Source organism: Drosophila suzukii, chromosome 3, assembly GCF_043229965.1.
Source record: "Drosophila suzukii chromosome 3, CBGP_Dsuzu_IsoJpt1.0, whole genome shotgun sequence".
In the NCBI taxonomy this organism is placed as follows: Eukaryota; Metazoa; Arthropoda; class Insecta; order Diptera; family Drosophilidae; genus Drosophila; species Drosophila suzukii.
The window spans coordinates 41243520-41262926 of record NC_092082.1 but is presented as its reverse complement, the minus strand read 5'-3'; the positions used below and the strand labels follow the sequence as shown (position 1 = coordinate 41262926).

Here is a 19407-nt window from a genome sequence, read left to right as displayed (position 1 = left end):
TGTCCCCCGATAAGTTCTCAATCGGATTTTAGTCTGAGGACTGTGCTGACCACGGCATTACGTCAATTTTTTTTGGCTAAACCAATCCTTGACCAATTTGCTGGTGTGTTTAGGATCATTGTTTTGCTGAAATGTCCATATTAAGGTCATTTCATCATCAATATACGACAGAATGACGTTTCTCAGTATATTTACGTAAACATGTTGGTCCATGATCAAATCGATCAAACTTATGGGGCCCACACCGCTGTATGAGAAACATGCCCATACCATGATTTATAGGCATCCTGCTTAACGGTCTTGAGCGTATGGTTTGGGCGGTACTCAGTGCTTGGTGGTAGACGGACATATTATTTTGAACCTGTTCCACCAAGTAACACTAACTTAGACTCATCTGTCCAAAGGATGGATCGACCTTCTTTCGTGGACTTCTCGCATTTAAATTTTCACTTAGCACACTTTGGAGAATAGTGCCATTACTGATTCCCAAACTCAGATCCGCTTTTATAGTCCTACAGAATTCAAAAGGACAAGCTGTGCTGAAGCGCACTATGCGTACGTCTATATAATTGTGGTTTTCCGCATCGCATCACGTTTTTTCGTCTTCGGTTCATAATTCATGGCATTGTAAACCATATTGGCTAGACATTTTAAGGGACACTGAATATATTGACACGTTTTGCCCTCCTTTCTAAGCTCAATCATTTTTATCTTTCTCCCTTGAAGCAATGACCTCCTCTACCCATAAATAAATTTTGTTCCATAGTTATAGTGTATTACCGTTAAATTTTAAATAATGGTCTTAATTAAACCCACTTTTCACCAAATTACAAACATTTTCGGGACTTTTCCTGGAAGAGAATCAAAGACTGTTATGTCAGTGAACCACCAAAATATTGTGCCCGTGTTCAAAAATATGAAATAAACCCAAAAACAAACCAAATCTAATGGGGGAACTTTGCTAATAAGCCGTTATATAGTTCCGCTTCTGTCGCACTGCTATTTTAATGAACACAGCTGTAGCTCCTTTCTTTATTCGGCAGTCGTTGGGTACCATTTTATTCTCAATTATATGAAAAGCTCTCTTTTTTGTAGCTTTTACTGCTCGGCTTTGGTTTTTCATTATATAGGAATTTGTTCGCATTTTCTTGCCCATTTGTTTTGTCGTTGTTTTGCTTTTGGGCACTATTTAAACTAGAAATTTCACCACGAATGCTCACTATATCACGATTAGTGAGGTTTTCGATAATATAACAAAATTTGCTAGTAGCGGGTTTTTCAATGAGAGCGCTAAGAGCATTTTAAATAAAAGCAAGAAAGGAAGCTAACTTCGACAAGCCGATGTTTTTATACCCCTTCAGTTCGTTCCCATGGGAGCATTGTATAAGTTAGTATGGAACCCAAAGGTGTTGCAGGACCGGATGCAATTCTTCGAATCAGCAGTCTGAAAGAATGAAATCCGAAAACCGAGTCGCCGAGTGGTTGGGGAATGCACCGGGCACGAGGCGCTAAGTCAACGGTTTCACACTAGAGCCGTTGGCCAAAGCGGCCAATTAATGCAGCGGACTATGCAGCGGATGGGAACTACAAGGTCAGCATTCTGCCCATAGCCCCGCCGTCGATTCTGACCGTCGCTGCCGTCAGGCCTTCTGCCTGGCTTTCTTTTAGATTACTTAAGTTAGCTTTATTTAGTTCTTAACAGACTCGCAAAGAATCCAAACGGATTCCGGGATAAATTCCAATAATAATAATTATCCAAACGGATTTATAAATATTAAATAAACAGAAGTAAACTAAAGTTATCTAAACGTATTCCTAAATAAAGATTATAATTAATCGGAAAATAGTCTTGTCTTTACTTACATACAGAGCTTTCCGATTTTCGGAAAACTAAAGACTAATTACAGAAATAATAAGATAATGTTCCCTTTCACTTTACTACCATGTATGTTTACCGAAAACTAAATATAAAGGTCTTTGTAATATTTTGACATTAATTACTCGTAGAGTAAAAGGGTATACTAGATTCGTCGGAAAGTATGTAACAGGTAAAAGGAAGCGATTCCGATCCCATAAACTATATACAAGGGTGGTCAAAAGTATTTTCACAAAAAAAAAGTTAAATATATTCATAATTTGAACTTACATCTTGTTAACTTTGGCATCAATGGAAAGGTAATTTAAATGCCGTTTGAATGATACAATACATTTCTTAACACATTCAGTACTTATTGAAAAGGACGAATTTGTGTGGATATGTCCTTTTTGAACTTTTTTCCCCGACTTGAAAACTTACATTTTTTAATGCAAAAAGTTTCTTCAAACAAAAATAATAGTAACTGCAAAAAGAATTTTTCAAAAATCATTTTGCTTATATTTTTTATGATTTTTTGAAAATGCTTAGAAACATGCATTTTAGGCATATTTTTCTCTTTTTCATACAAATTTTTTCCGACAGTGTCACCTTTAAAAAACCATAAAAAATATAAGCAAAATGATTTTTGATAAATTCTTTTTGCAGTTACTATTATTTTTGTTTGAAGAAACTTTTTGCATCAAAAAATTTAAGTTTTCAAGTCGAGGAAAAAAGTTTAAAAAGGACATTTTCACACAAATTCGTCCTTTTCAATAAGTACTGAATGTGTTAAGAAATGTATTGTATCATTCAAACGGCATTTAAATTAGCTTTCCATTGATGCCAAAGTTAACAAGATGTAAGTTCAAATTATGAATATATTAAACTTTTTTTTTGTGAAAATACTTTTGACCACCCTTGTATATTCTTGATCAGGATCACTAGCCGAGTCAATTTAGCCATGACCGCTGTGATCTCGGAAACTATAAAAGCTGCAATACTAGGAATAGGCCCACTCTAACGCCCATAACGCTTAAAACTGTCTGCCGCCCAAATAACAATATATTGAGATCGCAGGTAGCTGGCTTATTACAATCGCGCTTTGTTGCATGCATATCTCCATCTGCCCATGGTCCCTTAAGCTGAGTAACGGGTATCTAATAGTCGAGGCACTCGAATATAGCGTTATTCCTTGTTTTGAAAGTAAGTTCGATGACATTATGTATGAAACTCCATTTATTTTGCATAGTTACCACAAGCACTCAATTTTCAATGGTTTTAAAGCATAAATCGGACGAAGTTTCTCACTCGTCACGGCTTCAGTATTTGCGTCAATTTGATCTTGTAAGAATGTAAGCCAAGATCTTTTTGCAAAATTCGCCACAACGACGTCACAGAGATGCCTAACGCTTGATAACGACATGTGAGAGACTAAATTTGATGGTACTGACTCCGAAATTCGATATTAAATTTTAATACGATGAAAGGACAAACCTTACTGAAGAAACTTGTCAAAAAAACGGGACAAAATATGGCGTCGTATGCTGTCCGTGTCGGTCTACTTTTTTATAGTCCCGATTGAAAAACCGTCTATGTTTATTTTAGTAATAACTATCTTAAAGTTTGCATGTATTTATTTTAATTTAAGGATAAACTTAAAGCTTCTGCACACAGCCACTCGAAATCGCCGTTGCACTTTTAATCGGATGCTTGTTCACATAGAGAATCGCTGGAGCCAACCACTGATCGACACGGTGTGCTTATCGTATCCGAAGGGAGAAGACGTGCAAACTCAGTTGCTCCGAAAAAAATAGGAAAGCAACGCAAAACTAAATAAGTTTAGAACGCTAGAATGTGGAATGTTTTCAGCCCCAAATGATTATTTCATTGCTATTATGCAAATTAATCATTGATGAAATTTCCATTCAGGCAATCGTAGTGAAATTGAAGAAGAGACTATCGTGGACCAACAGTGACGCCACGAGAATTTTCACAAGTTAGAACCGTTTGGACCCTTTTGCTTTTGAAGCATTTATAACACCTTCCTCGCATACGGTTCTTTGACTATATCAATTTTTGGGCAATAATTTTGGGAGTCGGGTGTGCCTTTAAATGGGTTTTTCTTTAGATAAATAATATTCCTTTTGGTGCAACAGGTGCGAAGTCTTGTCAAGGACATAAGCTGTTGGTTGGCCATATTCCTAAAAAGAGCATAGCAATATTTATTTTTAAAATGAGTTGAATCGCTGTTTTCCAAGCCGTTGGAAGACTCCATGGAGCTGCACCAACAAGAATTTCTATATAACGCCGGCACTGCGCCCAAATGAATTCCCTTCCCAAAAAAATATTGAAGCGCCAATTACAAACATCACCTAAGCTTGTAAAAAAACCAAAATAAAAAAACTGAAATACTGAATTGATTTGCGTATGCGTTCTCATTTTCTGCTGAAGCAAGTTGTAGCGGCTTTTTCCTGTAGCACGAGTATTTCTTATGGAAGAAAAAGTCGCTGAAACTGCATTTGGTCGCTGTATGAATGGGGTGTTAGACACGCTTCTAGTTGTTTCAGAGAATGAGGTATGCATTTCCATAAACAAATTGCGTTCATATAAAATTGACACTTTAAGCACAAGGTTTTGTGTCTTAAAAAAAACAAGAAGGGATAATATGTCAAAAACACCGAAGCTATAATTTGTATCACATTATTTTTCCACCAATTTTCCGATCGTTCCTATGGCAGCTATATGATATAGTCGTCCGATTTTTATAAAATTAAATTCGAAATTCAGAACTAATTTAAAAATGACATTTCCAAGCGTAGGAGGTTATATGTTAAACAAGAAAGGAGGTTAGCTTCGGCAAGCCGAAGTTTGCATACCCTTGCAGTTATAATTATTAAATTTATAAATACAAAAATGATACTCCCAATAGTATAAGATATGTTAAAAAACACCGAAGCTATAATTTCTTTCATATTATTTTCCCACCAATTTTCCGATCGTTTCTATGGCAGCTATATGATATAGTCATCCGATTTTGATAAAATTTAATTCAAAACTAATTAAAAAATGTTATTTCTAAGCTTAGGAGGTTATATGTTAAAAAACACCAAAGCTATAATTTGTTTCATATTATTTTCCCACCAATTTTCCGATCGTTTCTTAATTCAAAATCAAACTTTTAAACAGAGTACCAAACTGAGTCTAGCGAATTTGGCCGGAGTAACTAAATCTGCTCTTAACAAATGTGAGAAGACTTGAGAGAATCAGAACATTTTGCATTTTTACCGTGTTGAAGTTGAAATTTGAAGTTATTTCAAAAGGAGGACGTTCACCTTCCAGGCAAGAGGAACTAGATCCCGGAGAAAGCAGGCTGCGGACTTAGCTGCATCCCTAGCGGCAACGTAACCTTGTTGATCCAAGCAGCCAGCGTAGCTTCGCGGCAGTTACTATAGGATTTTACTTAAGTTACTATAATATATGCCTGAAAAAGCTAAGAAATTGCTTAGTTTGTTAACCGAACCAAATAGAACGTCAAAAGTAAATTCTCCCAACGATGTCTCTAATTTTGGATCAAGGCCTTTCAAAGGATCTATATTGTGCAATATGGAAAAGTTAACAAGAAAAGATTGCAAAATGTATCCTACCAACAAAAAATGTGGTAAGCAGAAATATTCCGATGAACATTTTTCCGATGCTGACGACTGTAGATGGTTCGGCTGTACTTTACAGGGATCGACGGCAAGGTTCTGAACGCCCTGACTGACACCAGGTCAAAACACGGTTGTCCAATTTGCAGAGCAACTCCTCTGGACTTTTTGAACAATAGGCATTTTAAATGCGAAAAGTTTTAATCCACTATCCCTGCAAGCATCTAGATCGCCTAAGTTGCACATGTCTTCCCGACAGGACTCACTTCTGCGATCCGAATACGATATCGCCGAAGTCACTTCTGGAAGTGTCGCCTTAGTCACTTTTGGAAGTCACTCAGAGGTGACTTTACATATGCTTGTAGAAGATATTTAGAAGAGTCTTTCCCAATTAAAAGACCTTAAATAAAAACATTTTGTTTTACTTACTGCTGAACAATGTAATGCCAGCTCAGTCAACATAAGAAACTTACTAATAACCATTTCTAAAAGAAACAGAAAAAAATGGGTTTTTGTTTAGTCAACTTAAAAATGAACTGGAAGGCATTACCTTTTACAATGAAACATGTGAAGAATCGTTGGATGCTGGGCCTCTCCGCAGCCAAGTAATGTCCATAGCTAGCTTGTCCGTAAATAGTTTCACGTTAAGCACGTAATTTCACACCCTTTGTTGTTTACCGCGACCTCTTTTTATCGCGTGTTTTTCCCACTAATTTTGTTTTTGTAAAATGTACTCTATAGTCTTTCTATCGCCCAGAAATGTCTCAGAAGTTACTTCTTTGCAATCCCGACTATCTTCGTTTTTGTAAAATGTTTTCTATCACCATTCTATCGCGCACAAGTGTCTCAGAACTTACTTGTTTGCGATCCCGACCCGTTTTGATTTTGTAAAATGTGTACTATCGTTTACCTATCGTTCAGAAGTGACTTCTAGGCGATATATGTATATTTTGTTTTTGTAAAATGTGTTCTATTGTGCTTCTATCACGCAGAAGATACTAAGAAGTGACATCTGGACGACAGGCGATAGAAATATCGCCCTTTTGCTTGGAGGGATAAGCAATGTAAAATGCGGTTTAAGTCCAATGCACACTTTCAATTTTTATTTCACGTAGGCTATAAATTCAGTGTAAGAAATAGGAAAATATCATATCCCACTGGCAAAAAACTGGTTTCTGAACGAAAAACAGAAGTTCAAAATATGTTCTGGGTAATGCTTTTACACAGAGTTGATAAACCCAAAATCTGCGGTTTTGGCATTACAAGTAATGACAACATTAATTCTTGTTCACTCTAGCGACATAATTCTGAATACTGCTCTTCTTGTTGGCTGTTTTAGAGAAGAGGGAGTCTGATTGGCTGCAATACACAAGAAAGAGTAGTAGACTGTTTAATTTAACAGACTCTTATTACCTCGCTATGGATACATCGGATCCTATAATTTCGACAGCAAACTGAGAGAGTTGTTATCTACAAACAATCTTCTACAAATAACACTGATAACCAACTGGAGGGCAATAGTAGTTCCGCTGAAATTGACAATCTTTTTTTAATTTTTTTGTAGGAATATTTTTTTTTTTGCACTTGAAATTTTTTAAAACGGTTACTGCTTTTAACAAAGCTATGGAAAAAAACTTTAAGTTTTGTTTTGAAAATATAAAACAAAACAAGAGAGAAAGCTAGAAGATGCCATCGACTATTAGATACGTTTTCCTCAGCTAAGTGTACTGGGAGCACTCAGGAAGTGCGAAGGAGATAGGATAGGATAGGATACAAGTAGTAAAGCGTCTGTTCCCAAGATAGCAATTTTTCAAAAATATTCTGGGTATTCCCTAAACTGTTGAATGGCTGAATTGTTGAATTTTGATCAGCTGTTCCATACAAAGTCAACTGTCAGAAATTTCAGGAATTCAACAGCCTCGGGGCTTTTGTTTAATTGACAGCAATAAACAGCAGACATCTTAAAATTGAAAATCCAACAGGGAACTTTTAGGGTCGTTCTCTTAATTGCTGAAATTTTCTGTTGAATTTTCAACAATTCAGCAATTCAACAGTTTAGGGAATACCCTGATTATAAAGTGTGGCTGCTAGACTGGTTTAAGCGTTATGGGCGTTCGAGTGGGCATCAGATTTGCGAAAAAAACTTGCGCTGCGCAAGGAGCCTAAGAATCTACATGCCAAATCGCAACTTTCTAGCTTTTATAGTTTCCGAGATCTCAGAGTTTATACGGTCAGACAGACAAACAGACGCAACGACTCGGCTGGAGATCCTAATCAAGAGTATATCACTGTGGACGGCAGTACACGTAGTGGCGAAGCGCGCAAGAGAGCGTGCTAAGACAACTACTATATATAGCCGCAGAATTGAAAATCTGCAATTATGGTCCGATCATAACGAGTGATACACCAATCGAAAGGTATCGCACTAACTAAGAAGATTGCATACCAAGACTTTCAAAATATAGATTCGTTTGGGAGAAAAAGCGGTGATAGTGTAAAAGTAAAAATTTAGAAAATTTGAGCTGCTGGATACGGTGGGGATAGTTAGCTAGTTTTATTCTTACTGAGAATACGCGTCGAATGACACCTCATTTGTTCCGATGTTCCGTTCAAAAGTAATTCAAAAAACAAGGTTTTCTTCTTCTTCCCAAAATGAAAATGTTTGTCCCTTTGTTTGTGGGTTTGTATGCATCTTAGTTTTAGGGTTTTGGAAACCCTCTGGGTGTATAAAGTAGCTTGAAATAGAAAACGTTTGTTCTACGACTTTTGGAAAAACCCGTTAGATATAACACTTTTTGACCTAAAAAATACCGTTTGGAAGATATAAAGCGATAAAAAGTGCAAGTCGTTTTAGCTCCGTATATTACATTCGATAAAATAACTAAACTATATTAAATTTATGTATTCGGCACGCTACAGCAGAAAATTTACGTGTAGGTAAATAAATATTTACTGTTGCGGGCCGAAATCATAAATTTAATATAGTTTATTTATTTTATCGAATGTAATATCATTTTTCGTCACAATTGTTGATATCAGAAATTTTTGTTAAGAGCGCTTTCGGCACTACTTTTTACCTCGTTAATAGGTGTTTTTGTATGATATACTTAACAGGGTCGGAAACTCTTCCTTCTATCAGTTACATACTTTTCAACGACTTTAGTATATCCTTTTACTCTACGAGTAACGGGTAAAAATATACAGCTTGGCGCGCCCAAAAAATGTAATTGCATTTTTTGTGGGCTTTTGTTACCACGACCTCGCGAACGTGAAGTTGCCAGTTTTTATTTTTACTTAGGTTTTGAAGATGGTGATTATATGATTATTTCAAATACGTTGAGAAAATTATTTATGTGTTGGTAAGCGACTATGTTTTCGTGTTGAATGAGCTGGTATGCATCACATATGTTGTTGTTTACTAGGTGCATTTTGTGAAGCGTATAATTGTCGAAAGCGTTGCCGCTGAGTAGTCTGTTTGTTGTTTTAATGCCGTTTGGACTTAACTTGCAATTTTGGTTATTAAACCATGCCTTTTTCGTTGTTGTCGGAAAGGTCACAGTAAACTCGCCGCTTTTCTGAAACAAATTTGTCGTAATTCTTCCTCCAGTCAGTTCTTCTTGAATTACACCATCCCAGTACTGTAAAAGTCCCGTGTAATGGGTCGTTTTTGGCGGTCACGAGTTCATTTTGCGGTATTCCGGTGTGACTGGGTATGTGGTGAATTTCTAATGCTATCAGTTTTGAATTACTCCCAGTTTTCTTTTGTTTGTTAGAGGTTATATAGTTGTCATGACTGGCTTTTGGTATTGTAATTGCGCTGTATTTGCTCTCCATTAAAATGACTACTTGAGGCATGCCTACCGAGTTGACATGGTCAATGGATTTGTCCATTGCTAGGAGTTCGGCGGACAGGAAGGACAGTTTTGTTGGTGTAGTAGTTTTTAACATGATTTGTACTGTTACGCCTAGTACTAAACCTAACAAAAAGTCGTCCAAAAGCAAAAACTTTATATAAAAAGGTCACAAGATCACATACTTTTACTTGGTCTAATATATATTTGTAAAACTTTGCGTAGTGATGTTAATTTCGTTGTTAGTGAGTAAAACTATTTTGCAAGGCTTACGTATCCTACATTCAGGTGGAAGCTCAGCCGCCATGTGTTATACGATAGGTGTTGGTGTGCACTTAATGAGACCCAGCGCTCTTCTAAGGTTCAGACTTTATATATGAGTTTTAATTTTATCATTGGATGTCTTTGATAATTGGCTAAAAGAAGAGCATGCATACTCTAGCTTACTTCTGACAAACGCTTTGAAAAGAAGAAGACCTTTTCTAAGATCTACCCCAAAAGTTTTAAAATTGAACATGTTTTGTTTGCTGATGAGATATGTGCACAAGGTGAATCGTTAGCCGCTACCATTCTTCCGAGATATTTGATCTGGTCTACGTCTTTAATTGCAGTACCTTTGTATATCACTTCGAGAGGATGTCTGCGCCAATTTGGATTCCAATTTCTGGATTTGGAAGGGTTGAAGAGGAGAAGTTCAAACACCGAGATTTTTTCCAAAAGTTTTTCTCTAGCTCCCATAAAGGTTGCTTTGAAGAAAACTAGAAATCGTCTGCCTACTGAGTTTTCCGCTCCTCTTATTTGTTTGTATTTCTTTAAATTTTGTATACTCTTCCAGATAGATGGACTTCCTGATATTTTTTCGACGAAGGCCTTAAAGTTGACCTTCTTCTGTCTCAAAGCTAGTTTTGGAGCGTCTTTTCAGCGGCAAGTGTTTTATGGGCGTCTTCGAAACTTTTAGTAGAGTAAAATTTCTGCCTGGCAGCATTTCGGAGCCGAAATAATTTTTCCGCTTCTGGACACCATCACTTTTTCGGTTTGTAATTGTTTCTTTCAATCGGGAAATGGTCTTAGTTAGTATTTAAGCTGTCAGTAACTTTTGTTTTGGAGGTACTCCGTGAAATGTTTAATGTTTTTCTTCAGGTTCAAGGTGTGTATTTCTATTTTTTCTATGAGCTCAACTGATTGTAATATTATGAACTTTATATTGGATCTGATGAAAGTTCCACCACCGCCATAGCCGTGCTCCTTGCGCTTTCCAAAGAAATGATAATCTGGGATGCTACAGTCGCTTAAATCTTTAACCCATATTTCTGAAAGGATCGCAATGCCAATATTGTTGTTTACCAGATGCATGTTTAGTAGGTGTTTATTTTTTAAGTTGTTCCAGCTCTGGATGTTTATCTAGGTGTTTATTGTTTAGGTTGTTCAAGCTCTGGATGTTTATCAATATTTTCATTATGATAGTATCGGTTGAGAGAGTGTTTCAATGGTTCTGAAAATCTGTTGTGCATCTAGATCGGCATTGCTTTGGTTAATGAAATCCCGAATCTCACCTAGAAAATTTAGTATTGCTGAGTTTGTTGCTGAGCTGTTATTGTTGCCTGTAATAAATTCAGTGATTTTTTTCCCAGAACATTCAATTTGTCCGAGGCTAAAATGGCGGGTGCTTGTGAAGGACTTTTTGACTTCGGACTTTCTTTGTTACATTGGCATAGGACTTGATGGAGGGGATTGATTTTGCTGATTCTAGCGAGCTGTTCAGAGTACTATTGGCTTGTGGGCTTACCCAATCGTTGGCGCGTCCCTGGTGAAGAGGGTAGGATACTTCTTACTCTTGAATGGTCAGATTTTCTACATAGAGTAATAAACTAATAGAGACACCATTTGCTCTGCCCGAACCTCTGCCCAACCTCTGCTAAGAGCCAATTCAAGGCCAAGTTTGAAGCTAACTTCGGTTTTTCACCACACCCAACAAGTGCGAGGCAACAGCAATAGTGTTTAGGATTAATTACAAAATCAAAACAGTGAGCAAGAGCGGTGCAGATATATAATATCCCATGGGAAGGAATTACAAGTTCGATCAAACTTTGAAAAAGCTCGGGAAATTATCTGTTTTCGCCTAGGTGGCATCATTGGCAAAGTACCAAAAGAGAGCGGCAGAGCAATTGGCGCCTCTATATAGATTCTTGCTCTATGTTTTCTAGGATGTTTGTTAAGAGGTAGCCACGTGTCCCTCTTTGCAGTTCGCCCATTCAACCTTGGTATGTAACTTCCTCATTGTGGTTTAGCCGACACTTAAAGCACTTCATCCCTATCCGCCGAGCTACACGTGACCGTGAATCGCCTATAGCGACTTCCTCTGTCTCGCCAGAATTAAGCTTGCATGCCGATAGTTGGAACTGCGCGTTCTTGTTTCCAAGAAATATAACTGTTCCCTAGAGTCCCATCAGTTCCTACAAATTGGCGGAAAAATTGTTCTCCAATGTCTGAAGAATCTCACGTCCCTATTCGTTGATAGCTGAAAAGCCGTCCGTGCTTAAAGGGAATTCGCCGAATCAGCGCTTTCGAGAAAATCAAATACGTTCCTGGAATTGGCACTAGAAATTGGCGGCGAAATGGCTTGAGAATCGCCCGGCCCTCTCCGTTAATCGCTTTACCACAGAAGTACCTTTAAGAAATTTCGGCGGACCGGTGCTTCCTTGAACAACAAATGTTCCTTGGAATTCCGTTTCTGACTCAAGAGCTTATCCGTCTAGTCTAGCTCACGACTGTCCTGGAGATGAATTGTTAGTTTAGTATTAATAACGTAAAAAATAAACATTTTCAAAGTATTACGCGTTTATCTTTACAAAATGTTTGGCAGTTTAGGACAATTCGTACGATCCGATCCACTTTCATATACATTTTGCCTAAAAGTAGAAAAAACGATTAGTAAAGACTTTCCCCAATATCTTTCAAATAAGGCGGACACACTGACAGTGTTTGTGTTTGTGTTGAAGGTGTGCGACGCGGTTTATTATTCATTTGTAAATTGACAAGAACAGTATGATGTTTTGGTTTCAATTTTTACGGAGCCCGAAATGTAGCTATTTTTCTTTACAGAAATAATTTGAATTCTAAAGTATTCCGAATGTATGTGTTGTTTTCAATAAAACCTTGCGAAATACCGAATGAACGTCTTCGACTTCCTTCACAAAACTTAACGGCCCGTCAATTTCCGGCTCGATTTCGTTGTATCGTCTTCTTGATCTCGTCGACGTCTTTTATTCAATACTGCTCGTTTTCTTTATGTTTTCTCTTCGCTGCTAAACTTCTTTTAGCCATTGACCACAGCGAAGTTGAAAATAAATCAAATTAACTCATTAAAAAGAAAGCAGCGTCGTCCGTTTAAAGTAGCGTGGATAAAATATATCTTTTACGAGGTAAAGTTAATGAAGTGCTTAAATCGAACGTTATTCTGCCTAGTCGATAAAAAAAACCAAGGATCAACGCTACCCGTTACTCAACTTCAGGGAACGCAGGGAAGATGGATATGCAAGCAACAAAAGGACATTTTCCGAGATTGGAAGGCACCGCCTAGCGTCGATTACAATAGTTGCTCAGAACTTCTTAATAAATGGTCCGATTTTACCAAGATAAAAAAAAACCCCATTCACACTTTTAGAAAATCTTTAAAAATTGCAAACTTTTTTTTGTGTCAATTGATAGGTATTGAGACCAATAAATGTAATTTTTTTTATGACTGAAACATTTCTTAACTGTGTATATAAGCTTGTCTTCTTGTATTAATACTCAACACAAATAAACCTTACCGCCATTACTTACAAGATCACAAGTTCAGAGTATACATGGACTGCGACTAAAAAAGCTACTTAAACCTGGACCTTACTCCCAGAGAACACAAATGGTGCTGATTTTTGTATATATGAGTATAGAAGAATGTAGGCCAATTGTGATTTTCACAAGTATTCCAAATAGCAAAATGTCGATTTTATCGAATTAACAACAGATCAAAGTGTTACGTTACAAAACAGAAATGTTAACTTAACAGGACACTGTTAAAATAACAACTGTTAAGCTCAGCTGCTGCGAGCGAACAGCGCGTGTTTAACTTGAGCCTAATTTTTTAGTGAAAACTAAAATTAAAATCTCTTGAACGACTAGACGTAAATCCTTCAAATTTTAAATGGATATTCATTCTGCATGTGTGTTCTATATGTTAAAACTAATAAACAATTTATAAATTTAGCAAGTGATGTCTTGGTATAACTTTTTGAAAGAAATTCCCATTTTAAATGGGGTTTACAAAAAATGTTGAAATTTGTTGGGGGATGTTTTATACCATCTTATAGAGTGATTTGTTCCTAAGTTAAAGAATCCAGTCTCAATCTCCGCTTTTTTGCGAGTTTTTGCTAAATTATATTTTTACGTAGCAACCTCTCGATTGGTAACAATGCAAACGCCGTGACAGAGTACCATATTCGTTTTTATTTGTAAGCACATCCTCGACAGTGTTTTTCAAAGTAATGAATGAAACTCTGAAAAATCGCGAATGTTTTCCGTAAATTTTTCGATACTTTGCCAAAAATTAAATAGAAAAATGGACAAATTCACTATAGATGGACAGGTTATCTTGTATTTAATTGAAAACGAAAGAAAAGTAGAGCTGAAAAGGAAACAAGATGGACGTCGAAAAAGAACATTTTCTTAAAAATGCACAGTAGTCCAGAAAAAGGATGCAACAGCCTTCTTAACGGCTCAGAAACATAATTCGAGGTTAGTGGTACAAGCAGCAAGCATAGCTGCTCGTAGACGGGTACTCATCGATCTCGCCACCATACTACAAGTACTTGCCTTCAGTCCAGCGAAGGCCAAAACCATTAGGAACCTAAAAACATACAGTGCGATCTATCGGTAAGGAGGCTTTGGCTTTAATTCTAGATCAAGGTTTCGCAAAAGATCAGTGTTGCGAAATTCGAGAGTAACTAAACCTAGAAAATTTTAAGAACTTTGGCAAATACTTTTAGAAAATACAGTTTTTCCAGCCGGGTATTTAGGAGAGGAGACAGCCGAAGCGAGGAATAAGATTTATAAATCCGATAGACTTCATCATGCAAGGAAGCACAGCAGATTTTGTGGTCCGATCCCATAAATTTATCTTTAATTTTAAACAGGCGCATTCAGAAACATAAGCGACTTCCCCTTCCACATGAAGTCCTAGCATTGCTATCATGCGACTTGAAACCTGCAAGACTTTGCTGACTATAAAGAAGAAGACGTCTATGACATCTTTAATAACATTAAATTTAAAAATTAAAAAACATATTGAGTAACAAAAAACAACAAATTTTTGTAGGTGTTTTGGTGGGGGAACTGTTGGGCGACTAAGGGGTGCGCCTACCACTAGAAAAAAAAACAAGGAAGAACGCTATATTCGAGTACCTCGACTATCAGATACCCGTTACTCAGCTAAAGGGACCAAAGGGAAATGGAGATATGCAAACAGCAAAACGAGTTTGAATTGCGCCACCTATCGGCGGTGGACAGATTAAAGCGTGGGCGTGGCAGATTTTTCAATCAAAAGGCATTGACGAGACCAATACATTTCAGTTATAATTTTTTATCTAGCATGCAAATTATGGACGCCAAAGGTTTGGGCGGTTTGTGGGCTATAGAGTGGGCGTGGCATATTCGCGTAACAAACTTGCGCTGGGTACAAGGCTACGGAATCTAAATCTGAGAGCCCAATTCCACGTTCATATCTACGATTTTTTGAAGTTTGTGGGCGGTTTGTGGGCTTTAAAGTGGGCATGGCAAATTTTTTAGGTCAATCGATAGGTATTGATGAGAACAATACATTTCAGTTAAAATTTTTATTCTAGCATCAAAACTGTAGGAGCCAGTTTTGGGCGGTTTGTGGGCGTGACACTCTGCTGAATCAAACTTGAGCTGCGCAGGAATCTCAGGAATCTGCATGCCTAATACCAGTATTGTAGCTTTTATAGTTTCCGAGATCTCAGCGTTCATCCGGACAGACGGACATGGCTAGATCGACTAGGCTAGTGATCCTGATCAAGAATATATATTCTTTATGGGGTCGGAAACGCTTCCTTCTGCCTGTTACATACTTTCCGACGAATCTAGTATACCCTTTTACTTTACGAGTAACGGGTATAAAAAAAATGTAAATGTTATATTAAAAGTGAGAAAAAGATATTGTAAGACTAATTCTCGATTTGTAAGAAAAATAAATTAGTACTAATCCAGAATACTTACGACTGTCAGTCGAAGAAGGTCATTTGGGAGTTTCAACAATGTAAGGAAAAATAGGAACATAATTTAGCTAGAAAGATATTACCATATAAAATGCAAATTAGCAAAAATAAAAATATAGCATTTCCTCCAACTTCTGAAACAGCCTTTAATATAGCAATTATCTACACAACAGGGCCACTTCCAAGAACAGGGAGTCGAATACGCAGTCACTATAATGTGGGATTTAAAAACATATTTAGCTACAATTCCAGTACCAAAAGAAAGCTCAAAAAGAATAGCAATGGAAATATTTAAAAATTGTATACTAACATTAAGACCAAACAATGAACTCCGTATTAACTGAACTATGTTAAAACTGTAAAACTGATAAACATAATTCCACAGCTTACCACCATCAAATTATAGGCACATTAGATCCCATAGAGCATTTAACGAATTCATAAAATCATATACAAGGTGAGTTCCAAAGTAAACAGGACTTTTTTAATCTAGCGCCCTCTAGCGGCGCCATCTATATGTCAACTGGTGCGTTAGAATCTGCTATCGTTTATCGTCTTCCAGTAAAAATTTCATGACATTACATCTATTGGAAGTGAGGTTATTGCGTTTTAAGTGTCAGTATGTTTTTGTCATCGGTGCGAAAATGAGCTTCGAACAAAGAGCCAACATTAAATTTTGTTTTAAAATTGGTAAAACTTTTACCGAAACGTTTCATTTGAAGAAACAAGTTTATGGCGATGATTGCCTATCCCGTAGCAGAGTGCACGAGTGGTTTCAACGTTTTCAAAAAGGTCGTGAGGACATAAATGACGATGAACATGTGGGCCAACCAAAATCCGTGTTCACCGAAAATTCCATCGAAACTGTGCGTGATTTCATAAAAAAACAGCCGAAATCATCATTGAAATTCATGGAAATAGAATTGAACATCTCCAAAACATCGATTTATCACATTTTGACCGAACATTTGGGCTTACAAAAGGTGTGCACGGTTTGTTCCGCACAAATTGACTGACGTCCAAAAATTGCTCAGAATTCAACATTCGAAGGAAATCATTAAAGAGGCAAAAAAGACCCAAACTTCCTTTACAAGATTGTGACTGGTGACGAAACGTGGTGTTTTCAATATGATCCCGAAACGAAACGCCAGAGTGCTGAATGGAAGGCGCCGGACGAGCCGAAACCCAAAAAATCGCGCCTGGAGAAGTCAAAAGTGAAGACAATGCTGATTTGTTTTTATGATTCCAAGGGTATTGTCCACAAAGAATTTGTTCCACCCGGCCAAAACGTTAATGCGGTATTCTACCTTGGAGTTTTGAAGCGTTTGATGCTCCATATTCAACGTGTTCGGACCGAAAATCGCAAAGATGGAAGTTGGCGTTTGTTGCACGATAATGCGCCGTCTCATCGATCGACGCTTGTGTCCGACTATTTGACCAAAAATCACATTTTAACCATCAACCACTCCCCGTATTCACCTGATATGGCCCCGTGCGACTTCTACCTTTTCGGAAAAATGCATTTGCCGATGAAAGGAAAGCGTTATGCAGACGTAGAGGCCATTCAAAAGGCTTGCACCGGCATACTGGCGACCATACCGGGCAACGAGCTAAAACACTCGTTTGACATGCTTTTGGACCGTGCAAAACGCTGTATTAAAGCAGAAGGAGACTATTTTGAACAAAATAAATTGATTTTGCCGAAAAAACTATTTGTTCTGTCTTTTTTTTAAAAGTCCTGTTTACTTTGAAACTTAAAACAAGACAGAACGCTATAATCGAGTGGATCAACTATCAGATGCCCGTTACTCATCTAACCAAGTTTAAACTGTTGACCAATTTTAAAATAAATTTCCATGACATATCTTTCGGCGCAGAACGTAACAGGTTGCACCACTTACCGTATGGGAACGGTGTTACTAAGTAATTCATTATTTTTAAAATAATTTTGCGATTGTTATGATTTTTGGAATGTAGACAATATAATAATCAACAAAATCAATTTGAATTTACGCCAAAAAAACCTTAAAAATGTTGGGCGCTAGGCAGGTTTTATCGTTTTATCGTATAGTGGGCGTGGCACTGAATAACTGTTGACCGATTCGTGCGGTCGCAAAATAAGTGTTTTTCTGTCAGACTTTAATTGAATTGTTCGTATAATAATTCTGCTCGCGCTCAGATCAATTTTTTCCGTTCTCTTTTGCTAGATTCATTCACGGTCCATTTGCTCTTAAACGAAGATTATGTTAAGGTCGCGAGTAAGCAGGGATCTTTTTATTTAAAAAAATTGGGTGTGAATCCAATAAAAAGCGCATTAATTTTTTTAAAATACATTGGACAATAATTAAGAGTTAAAGGTATTCAAAGAGAAACTAGCGGGCGATCATTCTGAACGTACCAAATTGCACCGAATAGAAAATAAATTAATGAATTGACAGTTTGCATTGACTTTTTTAGTCATTTTATATTTAAATAAGTCTCTGTACAAACTTCTTTTATATTTCTCATTGTGCGATGTTCGGTAAGAGAGCTCCTCACGAACGTTAAGCGCTCAACAGAAAACCGAAAACAAAAAGAAACGAAGCCACCTGCTCAGGGGATATATAAATTTTAGTCAGAAGTTTGCAACGCAGTGAAGGAGACGTTTCCGACCCAATAAAGTATATACGAGGGTGGTCTGATAAGTACTTAGCTTCCAAAAGAACAACGAAAATTTTGGAAAAGTGGCGATTTATTTCTCAACATAATCTTCTTTTAGCTCGATACACTTGACCCAGCGATGATCCAACTTCTTTAACCCGCCTGATAAATACGTTTTCTCGAGGTCTGCAAAATAGGCCTCTGTGGCGGCGACGACCTCCTCATTCGACGCAAATTTCTGTCCAGCGAGTGACTTTTTTAAGTTCGGTAACAAAAAGAAGTCACACGGGGCCAAATCTGGAGAATATGGTGGATGGGGTAGCAGTTCGTAGCCCAATTCGACCAATTTGGCCTTGGCGCGGGCGGAAGTGTTTAGCCGGTGCGTTGTCATGAATAGTCACCGTACACAGCATCCAAGCGCTCTTTGATTTCGCTGCGCGATTTCCCTGCCAAAAACAAGAATCGAATCACAGACCGATATTGCTCTTTCTCCATTTTTGTAAAATCCGCGGACACGTCCGATTCCACACGCAGTCAAAACTAAACTACGAGTCCGATTCGGCTGAAATTTCGACAGTAACCGTCTACGAGAATGTACTACACGATAGTAAATTTCTCTTGCGATAGTGACGCCATCGGGCGGTGAGGCTAAGTATTTATCGGACTGCCCTCGTATATTCTTGAACAGCATGACTAGCCATGTCCGTCTGTCCATCTGTCCGTTCGTTTCTACGCAAACTAGTCTCTCAGTTTTAAAGCTATTGGGCTGTAACTTTCCCAAAAGTCTTATATCTTTTGCAGGTAGTATATAAGTCGGAACCAGCCGGATCGGACAACTATATCTTATAGCTCCCAAAGGAAAAATCGGAAAAAAAATTATATCTTTGGTGTTTTTAACATATAACATTGTAAGATTGGAAATAACATTTTTTAATTAGTTTTAAATTTCGAATTTAATTTTATCAAAATCGGACGACTATATAATATAGCTGCCATAGGGAAATAATATGAATAATATGGAAAAATAATATGAAACAAATTATAGCTGCGGTGCTTTTTAAGATATAACCTTCTACGCTTGGAAATAACATTTTTAATTAGTTCTGAGTTCGGAATTTAATTTTATCGAAATCGGACGA

At 37.3% G+C, this 19407-nt stretch overlaps 1 protein-coding gene across 5 annotated transcripts in view; it reads right to left on the bottom strand.

Moving 5' to 3' along the window:
• Positions 1-19407, bottom strand: part of l(3)80Fj (lethal (3) 80Fj) — a 57318-nt gene that overhangs the window by 31218 nt on the left and 6693 nt on the right. The window contains exons 3-4 of one of the 5 annotated variants that reach the window (XM_036822418.3): positions 12189-12262; positions 12022-12126 (exon numbers count right to left, since the gene is read on the bottom strand). The exons of 2 other annotated variants lie outside the window; for them this stretch is intronic. In XM_036822418.3, coding sequence (XP_036678313.3) covers positions 12106-12126; positions 12189-12262 — 95 coding nt within the window. In that variant the 3' untranslated portion in view covers positions 12022-12105. Of the gene's footprint in view, positions 1-6583; positions 6862-6915; positions 7032-12021; positions 12127-12188; positions 12263-15629; positions 15697-19407 lie in introns of those variants that run through there. 2 more of the 5 variants (XM_070996350.1, XM_017076954.4) reach the window with 2 other exon arrangements.